This window comes from Cavia porcellus, unplaced genomic scaffold (assembly GCF_034190915.1).
Source record: "Cavia porcellus strain 051 isolate PalLab524CR breed Dunkin Hartley unplaced genomic scaffold, mCavPor4.1 scaffold_15, whole genome shotgun sequence".
NCBI lineage: Eukaryota > Metazoa > Chordata > Mammalia > Rodentia > Caviidae > Cavia > Cavia porcellus.
This window is the reverse complement of record NW_026947498.1, coordinates 51,804,090-51,831,165: the sequence shown is the minus strand read 5'-3', so window position 1 is coordinate 51,831,165 and position 27,076 is coordinate 51,804,090. Positions and strand designations below refer to the sequence as shown.

General features: G+C 36.4%; 1 protein-coding gene across 2 annotated transcripts in view; it reads right to left on the bottom strand.

The window, feature by feature from the left end:
* Alcam (activated leukocyte cell adhesion molecule) overlaps positions 1-27,076 on the bottom strand; it is a 178,603-nt gene that overhangs the window by 1,752 nt on the left and 149,775 nt on the right. Inside the window, exons 8-14 of one of the 2 annotated variants that reach the window (XM_063224890.1) lie at positions 26,800-26,932; positions 23,135-23,247; positions 17,496-17,631; positions 17,253-17,390; positions 15,018-15,146; positions 12,668-12,706; positions 12,251-12,368 (exon numbers count right to left, since the gene is read on the bottom strand). In XM_063224890.1, the coding sequence (XP_063080960.1) occupies positions 12,251-12,368; positions 12,668-12,706; positions 15,018-15,146; positions 17,253-17,390; positions 17,496-17,631; positions 23,135-23,247; positions 26,800-26,932 (806 nt within the window). The remainder of the gene's footprint in view (positions 1-12,250; positions 12,369-12,667; positions 12,707-15,017; positions 15,147-17,252; positions 17,391-17,495; positions 17,632-23,134; positions 23,248-26,799; positions 26,933-27,076) is intronic. The other variant, XM_063224891.1, reaches the window with a different exon arrangement.

Genomic DNA, 27,076 nt, shown 5'->3' with positions numbered 1-27,076 from the left:
GTCCCAACCCAGATCCCAGAGCCTGACGGTGGCCGGGAGGAGCGACGCATAGGCTGCCTGATCTGCAACTTCCTGGTGTGCTGCAGTGGGTGGGAACACCTAACCGGAGCAATTCGATCAGGCTGTGGCTGACAGGGAGAGAAGCTGGGTCTCCTATGTAAGCTTGCATATATAAGGAACGGAGGATATGGGAAGAGGCAGCAACAAGAAGGGCTCCTCAGCCCCCAATTCTGAGAAACAGGCAATAGCGGACACCGCACCAATAGACATAAAGCGCCATATAGAGAGCCTCATAGACCAATTCAGGAATGAAGTTATCGACGACCTGAAGCTAGAAGTATGCAGAATAGTTAGAGAAATGCTAAGCACCACCCAGGAAAAAACAGATGGTGGAATGGAAGAACAGAAAAAGAGGGGAGAATTGTTTGATGGAGAAAACAGAGAAAGCATAGAGTACCTGAAGCAGGTTCAAAGGGACTACCAAGAAACTAAGAAGTCTATCCAAGACTGGCATAACAGCTTGAAAGAAACTAAGGACAGACTATCTGAACTGGAGGGCAGACTTGTAATATGGGAGAATGAAATGAAAAACTTCTTAAAAATAACAAAGAAACAAACAGCAATAATACAAAGACAAGAAGATGATAAGAGGATCCATAACTTAAGGATTAAGAACATAAAAGAAGAAGTAGGGACACAAACAAGTGAACTACAAAAGCTACTCACAGAAATAATCCAGGAGAATTTTCCTAATTTAGCAAAAGGTAAAGATACTCAGATGTATGAGGTATACAGGACCCCAGCCACCTACAACCCAAACAGAGAAACACCCAGGCATATAATAATAAAAATTGCAGAAATTCAATACAAGAACAGAATATTAAAAGCTGTCAGAGACAAGAAACAGACCACTTACAAGTGAACACCCATCAGAATTACAGCAGATTTCTCTGCACAAACCATCAAATCACGAAGAACGTGGGGGGAAATAATTCAAGCTTTGAAAGATAATAATCTCCAGCCAAGATTGAGATATCCTGCACAACTGTCCCTGGAAATTGATGGAAAAACGAGGTGCTTCCAGGATAAAGAGGAACTGGGGGAATTTGCAACCACCAATTCAACTCTACAGAAAGTATTGCAGGATATTCTAAAAAAAGAAAAATACAAAGAACCCAGAAATAGTGGTGGGGAGGCCACAATGAATGGAGCAGAGAACAAAATGAAGAAGACAAACTGACAGCTACTGACAGAAAAAGAGCTCAACAGAAACGAGACAGAGAAGATTGAATGATAGGAACAGCTATTTTGGAGAAAATGACATCTTAATAGGTAATACTGATTTAGTAACATCTTGTTTTGAAGTCTCATCTAGTCTTTGTTCTTCTCTCTCCAATGGTCTAAATAGGTTGTATCTTATTGGATTTTATTATGTACGATAGTATAAGCAAAAACCTTTTAAAGACAAGGAGATTATACAGAAACCATTGTTCATTTTCTGTTAGTCGATTCTAAATACTCTGTAATGCTGTCATTCTCTTAAATGGTTTTACATTGTTTTGATATACTTAATGCTACAGTATACGAAGTTGTACTCAAGGATTTCAAGGAAAGAGTCAATATGGTAACTACTTTTGGGTCAGAATTATCTGGTGGTGAAACACTATTCTGCTTAAATGGTTATGTTTTGATCTGCGCTGTTTCGCTGTTATGCCCTCTCTTATCTCAATCTCCACTCCATTATTTACTTTTTTATTTTTATCCGTTTAATTAAAGGGAAAAAAAATAGCAGGATATATTATAGTAACCCACTTTGACTTTCTATTATCTCGATTTGAAGCCCTGTATTACTCTCACCATCTTGTTTTTGACTGATGTTCCCCTATTCTGTTTTGCTGGATAGTATTAGGTTCGAAAGTTTAGGCATCAGCTGTGAAGATAATGAGATTCATTATAACGCCCATTCTCGTTGACTTTTATCTACTTTTGAAGACCTACAATGTCTCCAATGTTTTGGTTTTGTTCTTTACTGTTTTGTTCAATTGTATTATAACTAATCATATAGGCAATTCTATTAGAGATAGCGGGAGGCATTATGGTAACCATTGTTGATCACCTTGTATTATGTTTTTATATTATCTATTATGTCCACCCTTTTGACTTGACCGATTCTGTTCTGTTATGTCACATTTGGTTTTACTCTCTTCCAAAAAAGCAATAAGAACCGTGGGAGCAATGAAACCCAAAATGTGTAATAGTCACTGTACAAAAGAGAGGAAAAGAAAGTGCTCTAAACTATATAACTGCATGTATATTTAAGTGTATAAGATAGAAAATGATATCACAGAGTTTTATTGGATCATTGAACAGAACTGTTTGCAGTATCATTGTTGGAATGTCCACTCTACAAGCTTTAATTTTGTGACTTGAACAATTATTTCTAAGATGACAATATGTAATCCATTAACTAGTGATTTCCTACTGTTCATTTTTTTTTCTGTAAATCTGTATAACTTGTACCCTTTCACTGTTTTTTTTTCTTTTCTCCTTAAATAAAATTAAAAAAAAAAAAAAAAAAAAAAAAGAAAACAGTTGCGGCAGACCATTATATTCTGTGGTAGTTACTGGGTGTTTTCTATATTGATCTATATTGTAATTTACTTCCCTTGTGCTCTGTAGAGCCTGACCTACTGTTAAATTCACCCATTAAAAACTAAGTGTGTTGGGGCTGGGGATTTAGCTCAGCGGCATAAGCGCCTGCCTTGCAAGCAGGCAGTTGTGAGTTCGATCCCTGGTACTGATAAAAACGAAAAAGACAAAAACAAAAACAAAAACAAAAAAGTAAGTGTGTTATATTTTTCAGTTTTAAAATGTCAATTTGATTTTAAAATCTTTTACATTCATTTAAATTTTCTATTCATCTCTTTTGATCATCCTGTACTTCCTTTAGTGTATTTAATTCTAATTTCATCTGTTAACTACAATAGCCACATATCCATTCATCTGCTCTGTTGTCTACCTATTCTCCCTTGTTATTGACTGTATTTTGTTTCTCTTTGCATATCCAATCACTTTTAATTTTGCTTATATTAGGTATAAATGCATGGTAGAGGATTCACATAAAGTTATTGTGCATTATGTAACCCTCCCCCAAAACAGTGTGAGGGAAATTTCCCCAATTCTGATGAAGCTTCTGCTTGTATACTTTTTTTTTTTTTTTTTGTCCTAAAATACAGAAAAATACAGCCTTCAGCATGTTGGCTGGGTTCTCAGAGCTATCAGCCCACTAAAGCATCGAAACATGGTAAACCTGTTTAGCGTCTTTCATTTCACCAAAATCTCCTTTGGAGCGAGTGCAGTTTTTAAAATTTATATTTTACCCACAAAATAAAAAGGAATCCACAAATATTTTACTAACTTGAACTAACCTACTTTATTATAATTTGCATGTATTCCCTTCTCCTGTTCCTTATAATATTAGTGCTCATCAGTATGAAGCCCATAAAACCCAGCTGCTTTTTTCCAGAGAGGTCAGATAGAACAGTCAAGTGAAATGACACAACTTTAGCACTGGCTTATTCCAAACTTGTCAGAGAACACTGCATAAAATTTATGCAAAAACACACTTTCATTATTATACTAACTATATATTCTAATTACGATTTTATAAATCATTGATATTGTGGCAATAAAAGACAATCCTCAGACCTGTTTTTCTTCTTTCTTCCTTTCTCTCATCCCTCCTAGTTTTTCTCTATTGTTCCCATTTGTTTATATCTATTTCTTATTTTCCATATCTCTTTCTTTCTCCTTTAGTCTTTTTTTTCTCTCAAATTCATGCCATCAGCCCTCACTGTTTGCCTCTAAAATGAAAATCTTAATTGGGACCAACAAGAAAATAACTGATAAAAACTTCAACATTCTGAAGGTAAATACTAGAAAACAAAATAAAAATAAGTAAATCAGCAATGTAGTAAGTCAAGGAAGCTTTTATCTTGTGAATTATAATCTTGCTTTTTGATTTCTTTTTCAATCTGGCATGCGGTACAAAGGAAGTCATTTTTAGGCTGAGTACATAAATGATCTTACAGTTCTGAAATACAGTGTGGTGTGAGTTCTAGCTCTAGGAATGATTAAAAATCAAACAATATACTTTACTACACCTTACATTTATAGTAATCCTAAGCCCATAAAAATACAAAATGGTATATGATTGTACTTAAGAATGACAAAGATAAATTAGAGACTCAAGGAAATTTTCGCACGGCCTTTCTGCTGAGCATGTTTCCCAGTTTGGAAGGTGTGTGCTAGGTAGAACAAAAGCTGGAGCTGGGTAGAGATTCATAGAAAGGAGAAAGGCACTTCTCTGCATGTTTGTACAAAGTACAATCATTTCTTTAGATATTCCCTAAGCCCCACATGCATGGAGAATTTTCAAAGAGCCCAACAGAAAGTTATTTGGGCTGGAGGACTTAAAATCCTCTGTGTTGAATTTTATCAAATCAGAAGTCCTAGGGAAGCACATCAGCCTTTGTATGACGACCCTTGAAAAACTGAGAAAAGCCTTTATGTCAGGACTAAGCATTCATCCTAAGACAATTCACAAAATGTGTTTAACATCGAATTGGAAGTGGCAGAGAAAAGCACCAGCAAATTTAAGAACAAAAATAGAAATTATTTGCAAAGCTTTATTTCCATTTTATCCTCCCCCGCCTTCTACCCTACTCTCCACTATCCAGTGATTTTTGATTGTGGAAAATTTTAGAGATCTAAAAGAACCATATAGCGTTGGAGTTCATCAATAACTGCTAGATGATCCAAATCATTCTGTTTAGTAAAATGATTTTGGTTAAATTGATGTGAAGAACAAAGGCATTTAAAAAGCACTTATAAGTGAGTTAAATATGGATTATGATGGCTACTTATCTTAAATTTTCTTCAACAGTGTCTCTTTTTAGTAACTTTAAATATCAGTGAAGATCTGAATCACAGAACCATAAATTACTGTGGAAAGAATTCCTAGCAGTGCGGTGGTGGCGTGGCCATGGCACGCATGCTGCAGCGGGCTGTTTGTATCACCCAGAAGCTCTAAGAGGTTCATCTTCACTGCTCTAATGCATGAGGCGGAGACAGGGGTTTGCATCTTGTGCGTCAGGTCTGAACAGCAAGACCCTGGACAGGTCCCTCCTCTTAAACATGCCTTTTTACCTGTGAGTAGGGCAAATGGCAGGACCTTCCTGTAGGGCTGGTGCCAGGATAAATGTGATAGAATATGAGAAAGCACTGGGCAGGACACAAGGACTCAAACTGAGCAGCAGCCTGCTGCCCAAGGCCACATGTGAGGGGTGATCAAAATATCCAATGACATTTGAATGTAAAAATGATTGCTGCAGAATATACAATGCCATTAATACACAGTACCTTCCAAACACTCCACTTCAGACACACTTACCCTTGCTGCCACTTTCTGAAGTAGTTCTGAAAGTCCTCTTTCAAGTTTTTTTTTTTTTAAACTTTTTAAAAAGTGCATACACTATATTTTGATCATTTTCACATACTTACTGTGATCCCTCCCTGGGCCACCTCCCCATTGTGTCACATGTGAAGGGTTCATGCTTAAAAGGTTCGATGAAAAACATATTGAAAGCTGCCAAGTCTATTCAGTGGCAAGGGTGGTTTGTAAACCATCATGGTGTGTTCTCATCGACCTAATCTACTTTGCTGGACCTGGCACTATGCAACTTCTGAATTTTCTCTCATGTCAAAACAGCCGTGAAAGTTACACATTTTGAATTAATACAGGACACTGGGGCAGGCAAGACACTAAAACTGGAGATACTCACGAAAGAGAGCTGCCAGAATTGCTTTAGAAAGTGGCGAGAAAATGGAATGTGTGTGCGAGGGCTCGGGAATATTTTACAGGAGATTCATGGCAGTGTGTCTTTTACCTTAATGAACTCTGAATTTATATTCACCTTATGTTTTGGTCCTACCTGGTAGCAGCAGGAATTAAATGTGAGTTTCAGTTTCTCATCCTGTGTTACTTCCATAAGTGAAATGTCTCTGAAGCGCTAGTATTGCTTTCAAATAACTTCTCAGAAGATTTAAAAATTTTTTCACATGAAATTTTCCAAATATATTGCTATTGTGAGTTATTTTGGGACTCCACTGATGGCACTCACAGAGGATGCCTTTATTATAATAATAAATTATTGTTAAATTATTAAAATATCGGGGATGGAAAAGGCAGGAAAAGTTAGAAATAGCAAGACTGCTAGGCACAGCCCATGTATCAAAACCTTGGGCGGTATCATTTAAAAAACAGGACAAAATTATAGGAGAATTTTATATTTGGAAAACAAAATAAAAAAAACTGCTTAAAAATTCACACATAACAAAGCTCATGATTTTAGCTTTTTCTAAAACAGCAATGTGGATAACAAAGAAATCTGCTAAGAGTGTACAAGGAATCCTTACATTTTTCTAGTCTCAGGGCTGATTGCTCCATTTATATCACGCCCTCCGACAGCTGGAGTTCACACTCTCGGCAGACTGGCCATCGACATCTGTGCAGGTAATTGTGGTTGTGTTCAAGACTGTTATTTTTCCTTTGCTCTGGTTATATGTGTTTGTAAAATGAGTCTTCTCTTGGGCCTAATTTAAAAGCTTGGTGTGGGGAGGGGAGTCTAATCCCGGCTGACAATGGTTAACAATTTCTCAATTTGAAGAAAGAAATGGAGAGTAAGTAGATGGCCTTACTACCACAACCTGTAGTTTCATATCCTTAGAATTTTCAAACTTTCACAATGAAATCGCATACTAAGTAAAAACCAGATATCGTCAGTAAATATCAGAAAATAGCTTTTCTATCTTAGCAAATAATGAGTATGGGGTAAAAGACTGGCTCATTAGGTATAAGATTCAGTGATCAAAATGAAAGTAACACTGAATGTACATGTAAATGGCCCGCACACATGCTATATCATGAGTTGATGTTTTACTAAAATGCATTACATTGGGTAAGACAGCCATGGTGATGTACACCTGTAATACCAGTCCTTGGGAGGCTGGGCAGGAGGAAAATTGAAATTGCAAGGCCAGCCTGAAGTATATAGGAAGACCCTGCCTCAAAAAGCAAACAAACAAACAAAAAAACAAAGCAAAAAGGTGGACAAACAAAACAAAATTCTGGGGCAGAAAATAGCCTAGTGCAGGGCAGGCAGGCAGGAAACATTTTTTTTTTCCCCTTTACCTTCAAAATGGTACGTAAAAGTAGTTTTTAAAAATAAAAACATTATATTTTGATAAAAACTCTTTCTTATCTCTGAAACCTCTCAGGTCACATGCAGTAGGACCACACAGGCCATGGATGACCCTCCCCTTTTAGAGGGCAATGATCCTGTCCTTAACCACAAGGAACCTGGTGCTTGCACATTATCCTATTTCCCCTCTATTATTTATAGTTTGATAGAATAATGAATCATTTTCTTTCCTTCCCTCTGCTAGCTGCCTGACAGACTGTGAATACAGAGAAAGAAAGAAGCTAAAACTTCATGGATTAGCCTGTTCTAATACAAGTGGGGAGACTACCCCAGCCCTGTCTATGATCATAAGCCTTCCTAGGACTATAATATTATATTAAATGGCAGCAAATAATCAAATTCAGAGCTGAAATTTTAAGTCCTAAGAAGTTCTAGTAAGACAGAAAAATGTATTTGAAAATAAATAAAATTTGGATGAAAGACTAATGACAGCCCGGGCAGGTTAATCCTGATATATAGAAGCTATGAAATGACATTAACTGCAACTGTCTTATTGAAAATTTCAGCAAAAGTACTCAAGGAAAATGAAAGAAAAAGAAAAAAATGATGCTCATGTAGTGATACATGATTAAAAATTTGCTATACATGGTCCTCAAGCAATATCTTCCAATTTTTCATTGAGGAGTTCCTCCCCGCTCCATGAGGACATTAATTTGATTTTAAAATATTGACTCAAAGATAAACTTCTAATAAAATCAACCTTTTTGCAAGATCCTGCCCTAGATACACTGATAAGGGTTTTGCAAAGGCTGAAAATAAACTTTCCTGCGGTTTCAATGTTATAGGAAGTCCTTGTTAACTCTTCAGCTAATTTTTCCTGGAAGGTTACTGGAATAATATAGCAGTATATGAAGCAAAATTCTTTTATGATATTTGTGATTTTTAGACTTCTGAATTGTCTTTAAATTACACAATAATCTTCATGAAACCACTACTCTGCTCTAAATTTATAAAGGTAAATCTGTTGGTAAGTTTCCAAAGCTCACACAATGCGTTTTGCCAGATCATACATGTCTGATTTATGCTTGATCCCGGGTGAGTGATAACAAACACGGATTTAAATGTCTCTTCAGCACAATCAATGTGAAAATTATGATTTAAATAAACTGAAGAAGTTCATTGCTACATCATGTTGCCTTTTAATTTTCCCTTTATTCTGAGCTCTTAATTTTTCATTAGTTCTTATACAAATTAGGTAGTGAGGATTTGTATCTCAAAGAGAAACATTTAGATTTTTAAGAGCTGAAAATGATGCTTATAGGAGAGAATAAATAGAAATAGAAAGAAAAAACAGAAAAAATAATCACTGAATAATCTCTCATTCCCTTGTGCTCTTCTACCTATTTATACACTAGACTAAACTCAGACAATGAATGTGTTTTGTGTGACACTGTCAGTTAACATCCAACAGACATGGGAAATAATTAGTGTATCTGATCACTATCAAAACTTTCTCTAGCTTTAAAAAGCTCTGACAGTTTACACAGATTAAAGCAACAAAAGTCATGAGTCCTCGTTCTTTGATGAATGTACCTTATCACAGAACAGAATTGCTGAGTTCTCCTCTGAAATGTATAGATCGCCCAGCTGTGGAATGGAGTGCACTCTAGCTGAGTGTCACTACGTCTGTTAACAAATCTATTTTTACACAGTATTTGGGAGTAAAAAATTGTTTCTCATTTCTCAATAACTTTAAAAATTACCAAAGGGAAGAACTTTCCCTAAGTGTTGCTAAAATTTCACTGCTTCGCTAGCTGTTTCATAACGTGGCCGCAGATATTTTCATCTTGAAAACTCATACATTGGATTTGTACTTACTCTGACCAAGTGGCGTACAGGGCTAAGAACAGTAACTCATACTACAAAAATGACAGCTTATTTCAGAGAATAAAGGCAAAGAACAACTAATCAGGAGTGCAAAGCACACAGCAAAAGTGAAGTAGTCTACATATTTTTAATGAAAACTCTTTGGTGCTTGGGATAAGAACTGTAATTTATTACTTTGATCACCAAGAATGTTGACACTATCATATTTCGGGTGAACTTTTCAATTAAATCACAGTCATTTAGATTGGTGCTTATAGCAGATGGCAAAAGTTACACTTAATGAGAAAATCAAATGGAAATGCTTGGAGCCTTAACCTAATGACTTTATGAAGGTAAGTGTCCAATATTTACTTACCCGTAATTGCAATTTGGGTCACCATATGGTAATAACTAATGAAGTAACACACATGTGCTCACACAAACATATACAAATATACTTATCTTATTCAAAAAAGGACAAATGATGAGATACTGTCCATTTGGATATTATGATTAAGATGCTGGAGGTGCTCCACTGACATTCATTTGGCTATTGTGCAGAAGACCACAATATTTTGAGCTGATTTTTCAGTATACAGAGAAATTTTATATTTTTAATTTTTTTAGAAGCTAAATGATTTTGGAAAGTATTACAAACTCTAGTAAAATGAAAATATCTTAGAGTTCAAGCTATTAGATTTGTGGCTTATCATGGATTATAAAAAGAGGGTATGATTCAAGAAATTTGTACACAGAAAGGGAGAATTTCTATAGGTATACAATTCCTCTTGACAACTATTTGCATTTTCTTTCACTTAAACGTGGAAGTCAGTGGGGGCAAACCTTGGCACTCATGCCACTGTGGGTCTGTATCATTTGCCATCACTGGGGGCAGCCATCTAAATTTTCAATTAACACCAAGAATAAAGTCTTACATGGTTATATTTGTAGGCTTACATGTATATTGAGAACAAGAACACGTGTTACCAGATATAATGAACGGTTAATTTTATGCCAACTTGAATGGGACATGTGGTACCCAGATATGTGGCCAAGCACTGTTCTTGTTATGTCTATTTAGGTATTTCGGGTAAGACAAACATTTGAATAGGTAGACACACCTCCTTGCCTTTTGGCAGTGGGCCCATTCAATCAACAGTTAGTTGGAAAAAGATGAAAAGGTTTAGCAAGAAGAGAACTTTTCCTGCCTCACCACTCGATCTGGAGGGTTTTTTACTAATTTGTTTTTCTAATCTGTAGATTCAGATTGAAACACTGGTTCTCCCAAGACTCCTGCTGGATTTCAGATATGATTTATACTATGGACATAGACTGGAATCACACATCAGCTTTCCTGAAGAGCTTGAGACTCTCCTGTCTCCATAATGTGAGAGGCATTTCCTTATGTTAAATTTTTATGTATGTGCGCGCACCTATACATCTCATGTGTGATTCTCTGGAGGCCCCTAATGCAATAGGTATTGGAGAGAACTGTTAAACACTGAAGACTGAAGCACGGAGGTCAAGTGTGACTACGCCCCCTTGTGGGAATGGACGTCCTGTACATCAGTGGCCGCACTACAGAACTGTCTACCTTTTTGCCTTATAATAGAAGGAAAAAAGTAAAGCATTGTCAGAGAGAAAATGAGCCCTAGTAAATGAACACAAGAATTCTAAAATAGCATCCCCTTAAATTACTATCAATTCTGTTCCTCACAATCTTTTAACCTTAAGAAAGTTGTTTTACTATTTTCTTAGATTTTAAAAATGTAAAGTAGACTAACACTAGTGTATCTAATTCACAGATGTGCTATGAGAACACAAGAGCTCAATGTACGTTTCTATTTAAATTCTGAGCTATTGCTTCCCTTAGGTGTTGGCTCCATTTAAACACTGCTTCATTGGAATTGTTATCTTTGAGACTGTGTACTCAGATTTGAGTCTGCTTTCTTTTTGGTAGTTTTAAAACGTTCGAGAGATTCTATCAGCCATAAATATATAAAATTATGGTAAAGTCATATACACGTGTATATCCCACTGTGAAAATTAATTACTTCATTTTTAAGAAAATTCATGTGTAAAACCAGGAGTAAGCCACACAATCACCAATAGAACTTTTAAAAACACATATGCTGGAACTATATCCTTGTTCAATCGTATCAGAATTGAGGTTGAGAAGGAATATAAACCATGTAAATATAAACCATGTAAACACTAAGAATCATCATGGTTAAATTAGATTTTCATTTTACGCTATTAGATGATATTTTGGGGGGGGGGTTCTGGGGATCAAACTTAATGACCTTGCGCTTGCCAGGCAGGGGTTGTGCTGCTATATCCCTGGCTATTAGATAATTTTTATGGTTCATAGTATGTGTGATATTTTTTATTTCTAATCATTTTTACCTAATATCTATATGGCTTATCTAACACCTAAATAGTTTAAAGGAGTCTTAGTATTTTGTTAATCAATTTTTAAAAACTAAAGCAAAACTAATAACTTTTTCCTCTTAGATTCTTATATGGGGTACAGTCAACTAACTAGAATAGTGAGCTCCAAAAAAACCAGATCCTCCACCTCATCAACAGTTTCATTCTGGTTAGATTTGTAGATTTGTCACTGCAAAGACACTTGGCAGTCTCTGCATTATCTTAGCTTCTTTTAATAAATGCTCACCCACTTCAACAAAAAATTTAGAATACTTGACCTTTAAAAAAATCCCCTTAAATTACTATCAATTCTGTTCCTCACAATCTTTTAACCTTAAGAAAGTTGTTTTACTATTTTCTTAGATTTTAAAAATGTAAAGTAGACTAACACTAGTGTATCTAATTCACAGATGTGCTATGAGAACACAAGAGCTCAATGTATGTTTGAAGAATAAATAATTGAGTTCAGAATATTCACCAACAAAAACAAGGGGACACAGGTAAAAACAAGGCCACGTCCCTCACAGTAGCAACGTTGTCACTGGGAACTGAGGCGAAATAAGGCTAACCCTAACCCTAACCTGATTTAGGGGATGTTATAGGAATTGTACGTACAGCTGGATTCAGATTATAGTGCTTGTGTTTTCTGCCAGCGACAGTCAATGCACAGTGATCTTTCTTCTACAACTTACTTTGATTTCTTCATGTACAACCAGTAGACAATACCAGCTACAAGGGCAGCGAGGAGGAGACCAACGACGATTCCCACAATTAGCTTCGCCTGGTCATTCACCTTCTCTCTGTTCTCATCTACAACAAAGAAGAAAAGTCCATGCAATTACAGACAGTGCTAAGGGTTTTTTTTTTTTTTTTTTGAAAAAGATAGTCTAGTTACTACTTCATATTAAGAATGGCTGTGGCTCACTATTATGATTTACATGCAAACTTGTGATTTTAAAGTATAAAATTTTAGCATTCTTACTATCTTGTCTCATTTTGAATTTTAATTCAAGTCAAAATTGTGGACTGCTAAAAAATTACTTATATGAGGACACTTCATAAATTTGGAGCTGACAGTCAAGGAAGGAAGTGGGCAGCATAGTACCTACCACTTATCTCGTCTGCCTCATCGTGTTCTGGAATACTTACTGAAATGAAAAATGTTAATATGAAATTAAGTACAAAATTTGTTGATATATGAAAGTCACCTTTACCATTATAGTATGATGTAATAACAATCAGATAAAAATGTCTATTCTACAGCTCAGGGTAAAAAATATAATACTTAATAGAGCATGAACTTCTCTACAAAGAAATTAGTCTTAAGTAAAGGAGAGCAGTTAAAATACAAGTTATTAATCTACCATGGCAAATTTCACAACTGAAAAGCTGTACAGCTAATCTGAAATCCATTTGAATTATTCACTATCTACTATCTTTTCAAGTTCTTTCTTAGGAAAAACATATTGGTGACAGGGAAATCTACAATGTTGCATTTCTACTTTTTTTGAATTTCCCAAGCTCCACACAGCAGAATTATTATCCTCTAGTGTCAAGGACTTACCACCAGAGATGATTTCAAAACTGGGGATGCCCTAGAGATTAAGAAGCATATACTGTATGTGATTTTTGCCAAACTCCTCCAGATAATTCTGACAATGCCATGCTCTGGTCAAATTTAGAATCATGGCTGTTTCTGTGGGGGTTTATTCAACTATATCCAACTACAGTATTTGTGATGGTTGGTTGATTGTGTCAATTTGAGAAAAGAGAAGCTTAACTAAACTGGCTCAGCGGTGCCACACCCTAGGATGTGGAAGGCCCCCTGGGGCAGCTCCTCATTGCCTGGATGGCATAAAAAAGGAAATAAGGATCTGCTTCTATTTCTTCAGGGAGCTGCAGCCTTCAGCTTCACCTTAAATATCACCTTCTGACTTCTAGAGGAGTCTCTTTGGCTTCTGGTGCAGATCCTTCAGCTTCTGCCACAGACTCTTCAGCTTCTGTCACAGACCCACAGGCCTCCTGACAAGGACTTGCATGGACACAGCAGTGAGCTTCAGACCTCGGACTCAATCCTTTAGTCTCCAGGGTGCAGACACCCTCTGCACTCCTCCTCACCTGACTGGGCGGCCACTGTAAGCCAATCTTGTAAACTCTTAGGTATTTATATATCTTGTGTTGTATCTGTTACTTTAGTAAACACTGACACAATATCCAACTGTAAAACTATTTCCCAGAGAACACGGGCCTGCCTACATTGACTGGTAAAATGCAGGCTCCCAGGGCCCTCCTCAGACATACTACAGAATCACAGAGGTGTTCGCTGTATTTGAAAATAATTGTGTGTCGATCAAAGAAACCAATTCATGGTTTAGAAAACTGAAGCAGCTCATTTGATGAGTTAGAGGGAAAAAAAGTGACTTGTGTTCAGGAAGGAAGGAGAGGATCCCTTTCAAATCAATACTAGTGGAATTGCATTCTGAGAAGCCAATGTCCCTATCTTAGAATTAAATTTGTTTAGATCTTTTCTCCGGCCCAGGCCTTTTCTCCTCCTCAGGCCTTTATATTCAAGTCATAATCTGTTAGGGACCATTATCTGTATGCAATTATTTTCTGCTAGCTCCCACTAATTCCTAGCTATTATCTCCATCATCTGTTAGTGTCACACGCAGGATTCCAACTGACAGGAGAATAAAATTGGGCAGATCAGTTAAGATCCTGTCCAAAACTGAATCTCACTGTAGGCCATTCCTCACTTAAAGTTGTCATACAGTGGGAATAATAACAGAATAGAAGACAGCGGACAATTTCGCATTATGTCATAATTGTTTTTAGAAAAATCTAATATTGCTATTTGTGTATTATCCTGATTTCAGCACTGACAGATTTTTCCATTTCTCTGAGATAATTTCTCTTATCTGATTTGGGTTATGACTCAAATCTGATATGAAAAACAATTATTGAGACTAGGTTTTATGAATTCTGATATTAGTTCTGTTACTATTTACTGAATTACATTAAGCTTGTGGTATTTCTACATAAGGTGATGATAAATACCACAAAGAAATGGAATGCAAAATAAGATAAAAACTTATCAAATTTAAAATTTCTACAAAAAGTTCAAAGGTAATTTTTGAATTATTTCTACCCTAAACCAAAAGATGGATTAAATAAGAACAACTCATTTTTTACTTTCTGTTGCTCTTGGGAAATATTCCTGTATAGGACAAAGTCTCTAACCCATAAAACATGAAATGATTTAACTGTTAAGACAAGAATACTGTAAGAATGAAAACCAAGAAAAAAAGAAAGAAAATCTTATGGTGATGATACCAAATGCAAAATAAATAAATAAAACTTACCATAATGCAGTACAGGAAGATGGAATTGAAGATTTTAAACTAATGAAGAATAACTTCAAATTTTCTTACTTTTTAATGCCAGAAATGAAATACTCACTAGCAGACACATTCAAGGAGTTTACTGTTCTTTCCAGCTGGTTTTCTGCTGTGCAAGTTAAGGTAACATTCTCCTCAGGGGAAATGATAATTTTACTATAATACCTGCCATTGATATACGGAGACTCCTCTGTCTGGAAGGAAAGAAGGAAGGTGAGTTTAGAATGGAACAGTGTTTGCAAAGCCAGGAAAAGAGCAGCGGCGGCGGAGGAGGACAGGTGCAAACATTGTGCCTCGCAGGGCTGTCTGCATCCAGTGTACATGTATGATATGGACAAAGCCCACTGCTAATGCCACAGCAGGCAGGAAACATTTAGTGAAGCCACAGTGAGATCTCTGTTGATTTCTTCATTGTGAATTATAATCATCACTTTTCTTTTTCAATGGATGCATAGCTTTGACAAGGTGACATTAGTTTTTAAAGTAGTTATCTACTTACTGGTGTTCATTCAGCATGCTTTTAAATTTAATTGTTTGTGGATTTGGTCACTGCTTTTCACTGCAGGGATTAATTCCCTTATCTTAGATAATTTTAGAGCATATGAATGTTCATCATGAATAACAGTTTTCCCCTAAAGTTTGCTGTGCAGAATAGAGAGAATTTAGCTAAAAATGGACTGTTGGATACATTTTAGTTTTTTAAGTTGTGAATGAGAGCAATCATTGTTTTTAATTCCTTCTAGTGTAAGGAGCTATCCACTTTATACTCATCCCCAGGGTTTGATTATTAAGCCCAACATGATTAAGGACACAGGCACTTGCACTCTTTTCTCGGTCATTTTGTTCACATCATGTCCTATTTTGTTCCCTGTTTGTTCTCTTTTTAACTACCTTTAAGTGCCTTGAGGACAGGACTGGAATACCATCAGGTATTTATTTTGTGCAGTTTTTTCTATTTCTACACCTGCATTACCTAAAGATTCTTCTCCGCTGTACTTGTCACTTGATTGAACTAGGGAACAAAACGAATAGAAGCAAAAAGAAACCTTTCCTACTCTTGCAGTGTTTGATGCTAAAAACAGGACTGAACATTGTTAGAAATTTAGGCCTTTATTGTGAATCAAGAAAAACTGCATTTCCACAGGCATAAGCGATGGCTTGCTTCTCTGTCCTCCCTCCCCTGGCGGGGCCTCTCACATGTGTCTCCCCTATACCTAACCAAATCCCAAGCTATTTGCTTCAAGTGTGACCACTCCTTTTGGGCGTTTTTACACCTGTACTCAGGCAACTATATATGTAAATGCCCAAAATCTACCTTGCTCTGCAAAAATTGTATCACATGAATTGAACCAGTGGCTCAACTTCCCAAGACAGAAACAAAGTGGGGATTATTATTTTTAAGTGAAAGTGCAGCAGTTTGTTTTATAACAGTCTTCTCAAATTTTAAGTGGGTCCAAACCTGGGAAGAAGGTAGGACAGGAGATTCAAAGAATCAAATTGCATCTGGGTGGTCTTAAAGAATCCTAACTGATTCTACTAAGATGAGGAGGCACGAATACTTCTGTAGACAAAATGGAAGTAACAAGCATGGTGGTAATCCAAGGAGACTGGCGATTTAATGGGGTCACATTTCTGAACCCACATCCCATAGTGACGGGACAGATTTTATCTTGGGGGCAGTCAAAGATAGTATTCAGAGAAAATTATCAGTAGTGTTCATACATTCTTAGGCCTTTCCTATTACTCAGATATCCCACAAAGGCTACAAAGATTAAGGTTAGGTTTATGCTCTCTTGTCCAGAGGGCACAACCTAGAGGCTGTACGTTTCTTGTTTTATTTTGCCCTAGCTCTCACACAGGCAAATGATACCATATGTCACAAGCTGGAGTTGTACTTCTTGTTACCTTCCAGGGCCCAGTTTAAAGAAGAAAACTCCCTTAACATACACAAATAAGCAAAGTAATGGAGGCTACTTATACTCAGGTGTGTCAGTTTATAATTCAGAAAAGTATATAGCTTACTTTTTTAATCACTCAAGTTTCAGGAATTAATGATTTGAATTCTTTTAAAAACAGAGTCTGACCACCATGTAAGGCTTCCTCTAGTCTCTGTGGCCCTGAGATTTAAATTTCTCTGTGACCCATATTCTCCTTTTATGCAAATTAAGAAGTTAGCAAGTACTGTCTCAGAGGGTGAGCTGCAAATTTCATGTGGTAACAAAACAGCTTACACTGTTTGCATCTAACTAAAATTCCGTACTGGACCAAGTGCAGCATGCATCAAGGAGATAAATACTTGCTTGGTTTATGACGCTTCCACTGCCAGTAATTGTCCACTGTATCGCTGGCTTTGGGAAACCTTCCACGTGGCAGATTATTGTTTTAGACAGTCCACTGGGATCAGTTTTCTTTGTCATTTTGATTTGAGGTTTTCCTGAAATATTACAATTAAAATATGAGAGTAAAGTACGATCATTAAAAGGAACAGGTATCAAATTTTTAAGGAAAAGCTTGAATTGGCGCAAAGGTCTTTTACTACCTTCTACAATAAGAGTCAGCGAGTCTCTTTTCTTTAGTCCTTCAACCTCTTGCAGGGCAGTTTCACAAACGTAATTTCCAGCATCCTGATAATGAAGACTCGAAAATGACGGGCTTGACCGAAGCCTGATGTTGTCCTGATGAAATGAAAAGTAAATGACTACACACAGCACATGCAGAACATTAAGTTTACTTATTATATAATAAATTAGCTGGAAACTAGTCTCCTAAGTCTAATGAAAACACAAGCATTCTTCTCAACTTCAGATGCTTTTAAAATAGATTTCCTTTTTCCTCTGTAGTTTTGGAGTCAAACGTGCCAGAGCCATATTTCAGACTCTTCCGTTATGTAATTGATAATTGGAACAGGTTCACAAAATTCTGAGACTCAGTTTCCTTTACTTGTGAAGCAGGGTTATGTTTTTTTTTTTTTTTTTTTACCTTACTGAATTATTGGGAAGACTGAATTATATAAATAATGCGATGTATTTGAGGACATGTTTTAATTTTAGTAGATATAAGATTGTCATATATGGATTTGTGATACCTAGTCAGTGATAGGTATAAATATCTGACAATAATTTTATCAGATACCATTACCAACTAAGGGGATTTATTACAGAACTATAGTGTTTCTAATTAGAATTTTTAATAAGAAATCCTCTAATATCTATGAAAAAGAAATATAATATTTAATTTTGATTCACAATGGTGACTGCAGTTGACACACTTGTTTTGGTACAATAAATTTGTACTAAATAAAAATGCTAGGAGTATTCATTCAATTATTTACTTAGAACCTGTCTAACTTTGTGAATGTTAACTGCTGAAAATATATTAAACATGAAAACCACAGAGTGACACCTTAATTATCTGACTGAACAAGAAATTGTGACTAAAATAGTGAAATAAGCAATTGAAATCTGAGAGAGTAAGTAACAGTGAATTTGGTATTAAAAGAGATCAGAAACAGACAATAAAGTAACATAAAATAAATTATATTTTCATTAAGAATAAACACTAGCAGTAAGTTCATCTATGATTTTGTAAAGATAATTCTTGTGAGCCACCATTCAAATGGTATATTTCCTGGTAAATGCTCCTGTCACAGTCTGTCCTCTGGTACAAATACACTAGATATATTGCTTTACTAGCCAAAGATTTAAGTGGAGGAACCATAGTCACACTCCTTTCCTTTAGTGATAACTTTTTCACATATTACAAAATATTAATCTTATTTCTTCATCCTAAAACAGCAGCAGTGATTAGGCTCCCACGTAATGGTCATGATCTTCATTTCAAGCAATTATGTGAATATCAGGCCTCATTCAGGAAAACTAAAGTCTTAGTATGTTCCATTGCATCACTGGGATGAAAAATGATTTCTGACTTTAAGAAGATGCTAACTGGGGGCTGGGGATTTAGCTCAGCGACATAAGCACCTGCCTTGCAAGCAGGCGGTCATGAGTTTGATCCTTAGTACCAATAAAAAGATTAAAAAAAAAGTTTAAAAAAAAGAATATGTTAATCCATGACAGCCTGTGTTCAAAAACTTAAGGGTAATTTTAAATGCCACAGAGGCAAACAGTGTATGACCACACCACACCACCTCAAGAAGATCTGACCTTGAGTCTCTACTCTCATACCTATGAGCCTTTGTTTTTTCTTTCCTCCATTTCTTTATAAATAACAGGGGGAAAGAATAAATATACTACAGGCTTCATGTGAGAACAATGTGGGTTAAAACACTATAAACAAGTCATAGAGTATGTAAATATATTTTTGTATTAATGCATACATGCATGCATATTATTACTTAGTATAAATATCTAAGGTAGTACATTTTTTTATTTTAAGAGGGTAAAATAAAACATAACAAAACATCATAAGAGAGCAATTTATGAAATACAGATTTCAAAGCAAGACCACTGGAGATCTTCACTGTCTATCATATCGTCTTTTATTTTCTTCCAAATAGTTGTGTATATCTTTACACACAGTGAATTCATACCAAAAACAGTACTAAACTTATCAGAACAGGATGATGAAAGCATTTTAGGTCTTCAAGACTAGACAATAGGGAAGTCAATAGTGGCTGTCATAATGTCTCTCGTTCTTTTCAAAATAGCTGTCCATATCTTTACGTATGTTGAAATTAAACACAACCTAACAGACTAATACCACTCTGGACAGATAAGAATAGTATTGCTATATTTTATATCATGACACTATAGAATTACCACTGGGTATTTTAGTGTCTGATTTCCTTCAGAGTATCTGTTCATTACATCATGCATTATATAATCTACTCTTGTAAAGTTCTACACATGCATGAATCTCTACATGTATATCTATCCTTTCTGTATTAGAGGGAAAAACAAATCAAAACAAGACCACAGAAAAAATTCCTAGAAAAGCACGAAACGAAAAAGACATATAAAGACAGACAAAACTACAATACTGGGTGATCTACAGTACTTACTATGATGTCTCTTGTTATTTTCAATAGAATTGTCTATATCATCAGGCATAATATAATGAACATAGCACTACATAATAAAAACAAAACACTGGAGGCATTATAGGACTTCAAAAGCAGTTAATAATCAAACTGGAATGGGTATCCTATTGCATCTTGTCATCTTCAGAGTAGTTGTCTCTACTCTTAGACTTGATACTATCAAGCATACCAAATTTGAATAAAATCAGTCAAGACAAAAGAGTGATCTAGCAAACCAGATTCAAATAAGATCAGACATAGTAAGACAGTGCAAGTAATGCAGGGCTTCAGTTAAGTTAATAGGAAATTAAGGATAGTTATCATAGTGTATCCTGCTATTTTGGGGATAGCTGTCTGTGCTCTCAAATCTAGTATGAGTACACAGACTGGAACAGGATAAAATCAAACTAAACATAGCGATAAGACTACTGTGGCTTTTAAATCCTGATACACTATTAACGATGTCCTCTGCCTCCCTTTTTAGACAATTCCTCCCCTTCCACTTTCTCAGGGTGCTTTGTATATTTTGGGACCCACTAACTCCTTTAGTTTTTAGATTAGGGGGGCAACCTGCCATCTACCTAAGTGGTTCTGAACCTTTTTAGACCTCAGCTTGTTCTTTAGCTGTATTCCTTTATCTACTCAAGGTTTTCCTTCCTTATAGCTGAGTAGTTCTCCACTGCACAAAAGTGTCATGACTTTCCAACCTATATGCAGCTGCTGGATGAGTTGTTCCTATTTCTCTCTGTTTCCCTGTCACATAGAGCATCGTTTTCTCATCTTTGACTTTCGGTTCATTAACTCTCTTTCAGGTAGATTGTATTTTCTATTTACAGCATCTCGATGTACCCTATCTCCTGATCCACTCTGCTGTGTTTCTTTTTGTTAGTGTATCAAGGCCATCTGTGTTAGAGATTATAGCCAGTCTTCTCTGCCTCATTTCTGCTTTGCTATTTTTCTGATGTTGGCTGTCTACTTTTCTCCTTCATTCCACTATCTGCCCCGTTCACTGAGGCCTCTCTGCCACTGTTGCTGAAATCCTGGTTATTTTTTTCTCTCTCTCTTGAATGTCCTTCAGTATTTTTTGTAGGGTTGGATTGATGGTCACAAACTCCCACAGTTCTTCTTTGTCATGGAACATCTTGTTTCTCTATTAATTTTGAGAGACAGTTTTGCAGAGTACATCAATCTGGATTGGAGGCTATCTTCTTCAGGGCTTGGAATACTTTGCTGCAAGCTCTTCTTGATTTGATAGTTTTTGTCAAGAAGTCTGTCATGATTTTGATGGCTTTTCCTTTATAGGTGATGTTTCTTTTCTCTGACTGCTTTTAATATTCTGTTCTTGTGATGAATTTCTGAGATGTTGATTATTATATGTCTAGCTATAGATCTATTTTGGTTGTAGCTGGCTGGAGTTCTGTATGCCTCAGATATTTGAATATCATTCCCCTTTCCTATGCTTGGGAAGTTTTCCTTAATTATTTCTGTGAATATCCTGTGTAATTTATTTGTGTTTACCCCTGCTTCTTCACTCATGTTTTTATTCTTAAGTTATAGATCCTCTTGTCATCTTCTAGCCTTTGTATTGTTACTGCCTGGTTTCTTGTTATTTTTAAGAGATCTTTCTTTTCACAATCACACATAACAAATCTTCAAGTTTTAAAAGTCTTACTTTAGTTTCTGTCAAGGAATTTTGCCAACTTTCAATGGAGTTTTTAATTTACTGGTAATCTCTTTGGATCTGTTTCATGTATTCTAGGTTTTGTTACATTCTTCATCAAAGGTTTCTCTCCTTTTTCTGGGTTCCTACATTCATCCATCTGTGTCCTCTTGAGAGGTGCTTAGCATTTCTTTTATTAATCTTTTTATATCTTGCTTCACTTGAATTAGAATTTCAGTTTTAAGTTTGTCTATGAGGTCACGAAGGTATTTCTTTATGTCTGCTGACGTTGTGTCCAATATTGCATGTTTGCTGCCCTCGATCTCTTCTGCATTTACCTCCCCTGGACTTATTTTCCCTGGGTCAGGAGCTGGAAGCTTTCTCTTGTTTCTTTCTCTTGTCATGTTTCTGGTTTCTTTCAAACAGGTGTATGGTAGAGATCTCAGGCCCTTTCCATATTGCTTACGGTTTTTCTGAAGCATGCTGGCTTGGGGATTGCTACCCTCTCCAGTTTACTATTGATCTCTGAGGTACGCACTGGGACGATGTGGTCTGGCCCCTCTCCTCTGAGCCAGTCAACCAGTGAGTGCCTTCATCCCATGACTGTGCCATGGGGACGTCACAGGTTCAGGACAGTTTCATCCCTGGCTATTGGGTCCCGACCAGGGGCGTGACACAGCCCAAGCAGATTCCACCAGTCTTCTCTGGGCCAGAAGCAGCTAACGCCACTGTGTTTCCAGGGTTCTGCCCAACTCCAATATGTCGTCCAGCCGGTCACCTCCTCTGTGGGATCCAATTTCTAGCACTCACTATGGGTTAGTGCAGCTTTCTACATTGATTCTGCTCTCTGTTGCATCGCATTCTCCTGCCATGGGCATTGGGCTCACCAATCTCTGATTTTGGTGCTACTGAGATGTCAGTGTGACCATGAGTCAACTGATACCAAGGTGCACCCAGCACACGGCAGGACTGGCTCCAGTGAGAGTATGTGTGGTTCCAGCCTTTTGTCCATGTTTTTCCTTTTTTTTTCCTCCTCAGTTTCTTCCTGGGTTGTGAGAATCCCTCTCCTTTCATCTGGTCTTCTCCATGGTGTTAAATTCTAGTGTCTGAGTTGTTTTTCTCAGAGAGGCTCTCTACCCTGCTACCTATCGATCCACCAACTTTCAAGTCCCTGTACGGTAGTATATTAAATTAAGTTTCAGAAAATCACTTATGGATGCTACAGTGTTATTGAGAAACTCTAATGTTTTATCTGCTTTGATTAGTGTGGTCATGTGTGTGTGTGTGTGTGTGTGTGTGTGACAGAGACAAAGAGACAGAGTAAGAGGCAGAGAAAGATACAGAACAAGAAATAATGAGTTTGAGTGGAAACATTATCCATAAATATACTTACTTATATTTATGGATACAATATAGAATGCAACAGAACTCTAAAAAGAAATCATCCCAACAGCAGGATAGTCTCAAAAGTATTACTTACTTTCATCCAAACCACAGTTGCATTCCTACTAGCAGAGATTGTGCACGACACAGGCAAGGCATCACCAATCTGCTTGGTCACCTCTCCACTTGGTTTTAAGGATAAATCCAAATCTGTGAAGCAGAAAATCTGCTTGAGATACAAACACTAAGAAAGTAAGAGAGTCAAAATATTTGTGACAATGAATGAAAAGAATCCTTCTGACTGCATCTAGAAAACTCACAATTGATTTATTTCACTACAATAACTAGTTTTTCAAGTTAGTTTTGAGGACTGTGTACAAATACATGTTCAACCTAATTGATTAAGCGCATATTTGCAGTAAACCTAATTGATATTTTTAAAACATATAAATATTTCAATAGGCTCTATGACCTTAACAAAAAAATGTTTAAATTACTTCTGGAAGAAAATAAAGAAAGATGATGACTAGGTAAATATAAAAGGAGTAAGGCATAAGTTTGTAAAATCAAGCATTTTTGAGCAGCAGGTGATAAATTGAAAAACCACAAGATAGTATATGTTTCTTAAGAGGGAACTGACAAGTAGTTAGCTCTTTTTTTGAAATGCTATTCCATTTCTCACGCTGTTGAAATTTTAAATAAGATATATTGTTAGGTACACTGCGAACAGATACCATTTTTTAAAACATATCTAAAGGTATATGGTCTTTCAGATGGATAATAATTTTTATAAAATATTACCTTTTTAGTATGTTCTATATGAAGAAAATTCCATTCAACTGAGCAGATATTTATTGTACAACAATTATGTTCCAAGTACTAAGGGTAGCTAGATGAGTAATGACCTTACAATTTAATGAGGAAGAAGTAATCTATGCTCAACTGACTAAATCCTTGCCCTGTGAAATAAACACCTAGAAGCAAACTTGCTAGACTAGGAGCTTAATAAATATTTGTTGAAAGACTAAAGTCAGGGTCTTTAATAGATATAGAAGTACAGAGACTTCCGGGAGTGTAAAGAACAGAGCCAATTTGGGTTCTGAAGCAAAAAACAGCCCTGCATAGGAGGTATTATATTTCTGTGGCCTTTCACGGTTGAGGATGGTTTTGAAAGGTAGAAATAGAGGCAATATTTTTGCCAAAAACACAAAAGCAAAAAAAGTGAGAGCTTTCAGGTTTCATGATGGTGAATAATTTGACACAAATGACGCTTACTCCCAGAAGGGATGCCTAATATATTTCATGAGGCCACCTGCAGAGGACCAGATTTGCAATATTGGGACTTACGACTTTATTCTACGTTGCAAAGGTTACTGTACTTTATGCTCCTCCCTGGCCCTACATATTTTAGTTGAAACTGATTGACTGCTTGCAATATTACTTTTAATGTTTCTCTTCCCTTTTAGACTGTAAGCAACATGTGGATAATGATCATGGTTTGATTCTTCTCTAATGCATGCACATAGTGTGACATATGACAGTCGCTCATGAATGAATGAAAGCAAGAAGCATGCTTTCTCAGTTTCTCATTAATATTCAAAATGCACCATCATATAGGAAAGTGCAGCTTGCTCAGAATATTTGGGTGGATTGTATTAAGATTAAAACATTTTCCAGGGCAAGCCAGGAGTTTTTATTAGTTGGTTAGTGAACTTGGCAATGCGAAGGGGTAAAAGAATTTAAAGGACAGAGACGGATTCTGAAAATTCTGATGAAGACTTTGTGCACATGAACTGGAAGAGGAATGGTGGCTGTTTCATCAGCAACTGGGGCCCTGTAGTGTGAGGTTGTGTTGACAGGGATGCTCTGCAAATCTGGGAATGCATGAGCTGCTGCTTCTCTACTCATACTCCTGTTAGTCATCTATGCAAGGGAAACAAGTGCGACATTTGGAAAATAAGCAATCAAGGATAATTGGGCAAATAGGCATTTTATGTTTGTACGTAATGTAGACACAGTAAAATATCAACTGACTTCCAATACTTATTTTGGCTTTAAAGAGAAATATCCTTAGCAATCAAGATTACAGTCAACCTGTGAAAACTGGAATGCATTTATATCTAATAAATGCCCTGAGATTCAATTAAACTATTCTAAATGCTTTTGCTTAATTTCTTCCCACCACAACTGATAGAGATACTATGTGGTACCAAGAAGTCAAAAGACACGTTGTCAATCTTCTACCGGCCCTGTTTGATCCATGTGCAACACAAATGAGAGCCCTCCCAGGTTACAATCCTGTGTACCTAGCTTCTCTTAAACATAATATCTTCACACTGTCTTAAAGACACTGGAGTACGAATGCTTGACCCAAAAATTGGAAATAGTATGTCAGAGGGCCATTCCGTAGTCAGTTCTATTTGCTGGCTATATTCTCTGCTTTACTAGTTGTCCCTCCCCTCACTAGCTCCTGGAACAGGCCTAGAAAAATGGTCCCATGACTCACTGGTCCTTAGAGAAAAAGCAGCACTACTGTTGCACAGAGAGGTCTTTGTTTTCTCTCCACTCAGATCTGTGCTCAGATGAGCACGGAGCATACAGAAATGGCTGGCTGTGAATACTTCCTAACAGTCCATCGTTTCCACAGGGCTCCCCAGGATGCACTGCTGATAGCATACCATGGAAAGCTACTATCCGGTTGCTTTATTCCCTAGTTTACCCCTCTCTCCCATATCTTCCTCAAAGTTTGTATCCTACCTGCTTTACAAGCATTAGGAATATAATGAAAAGTTTTAGAGTGATGTGCTGAGGACAACTTGAACAAAATTTGAATTTTTGAAACAAAAATCACCTCAAATTTGATAGGTCTTAGAAGATCTTGTCTAGAGAAACTCTTATAAGTGGTACCACTGGGTGCAAATAACTACTGAAAAATTTAGATGACACATCAACACAAGACTGACACTAGCCTTATTTCCAAGATACACAAGATGCATCGGTAATAGGACTCTTATAAACTACAAAATGAAGAACTCAAGTTATACATCTGTATTTTATGTCTCCTTTTTTCTCCATGATATGCATGAGGGAGAAATACAACTTTTGAAGTAGCTAGAGGCCAAAAGTAGATTAAGACTTCATTAAAAAGGTACACTCAAGGTGATTTTAAAGTTCTACTTCTCAAATTTCATTATCCTTCTATATGAAGCAAATTCAGCCAATAAAGGCTTTCAGATACCACTTTTTCTTCTTACAATAGCTGAATCTGTAATTTATAACTTTGCATTGCTTGGGTTTGTATGCTAAAATTATTCTGTAATTAAAAAAAAGATACTTTATTTACAACTACATCACTCCAGGCCAACTGTGAACCTCAAGAATATCTAAATAGAGGGTGGTAGTGTACCTTAGTCTTAAAGAGTTTTTGCCTAGCATGCACGTGGCCATGGGTTCAAACTCAACACTTTCTTAAAATATACAATCAATTTCTTTAATGGTGACATAAATATTACTTATTGATTCAATGAACTGAAGATATCAAGAAAGCAGATAGAAGTTAAACTCTGCAAAGATGCAGCTACCAGACCCAACCAAGTGTCCAACACTAAAGGGTAAGCTGAACTTAATTTTGATGCCCTCTACCGATTCTAATGAAGCCAAGTTACTTAATAAATACACTAGCCGTGATTTCTTTGAAAAGATAGTCACATTGTACTATTTGAGGCCTTTGAAGGGAGGCTGGTAATGAAGAAGGTGACTCACAGTGAACTGTGATGGCTGTTGAAGCAATCATGCTTTTTTTGTCTACCAGGGAGCATTTGTATTCTCCTGTTGCATTGCGCCTCACATCTGTCAGTGTGTAAGTATTTGAGCTTCTTATTCCTTCAGGCTGTCCCTTTTGACAGAAGCAAAATGTCAAATGATTATACTTGGTAGCTACAATGAGAACAGTTATATTTCTTGATGAAGATGGCATTTTCTCAGATAAAGAAGAAAAATGAATGTGACTCTTTAGACAAAAATTTTGTACAGTTTGTAC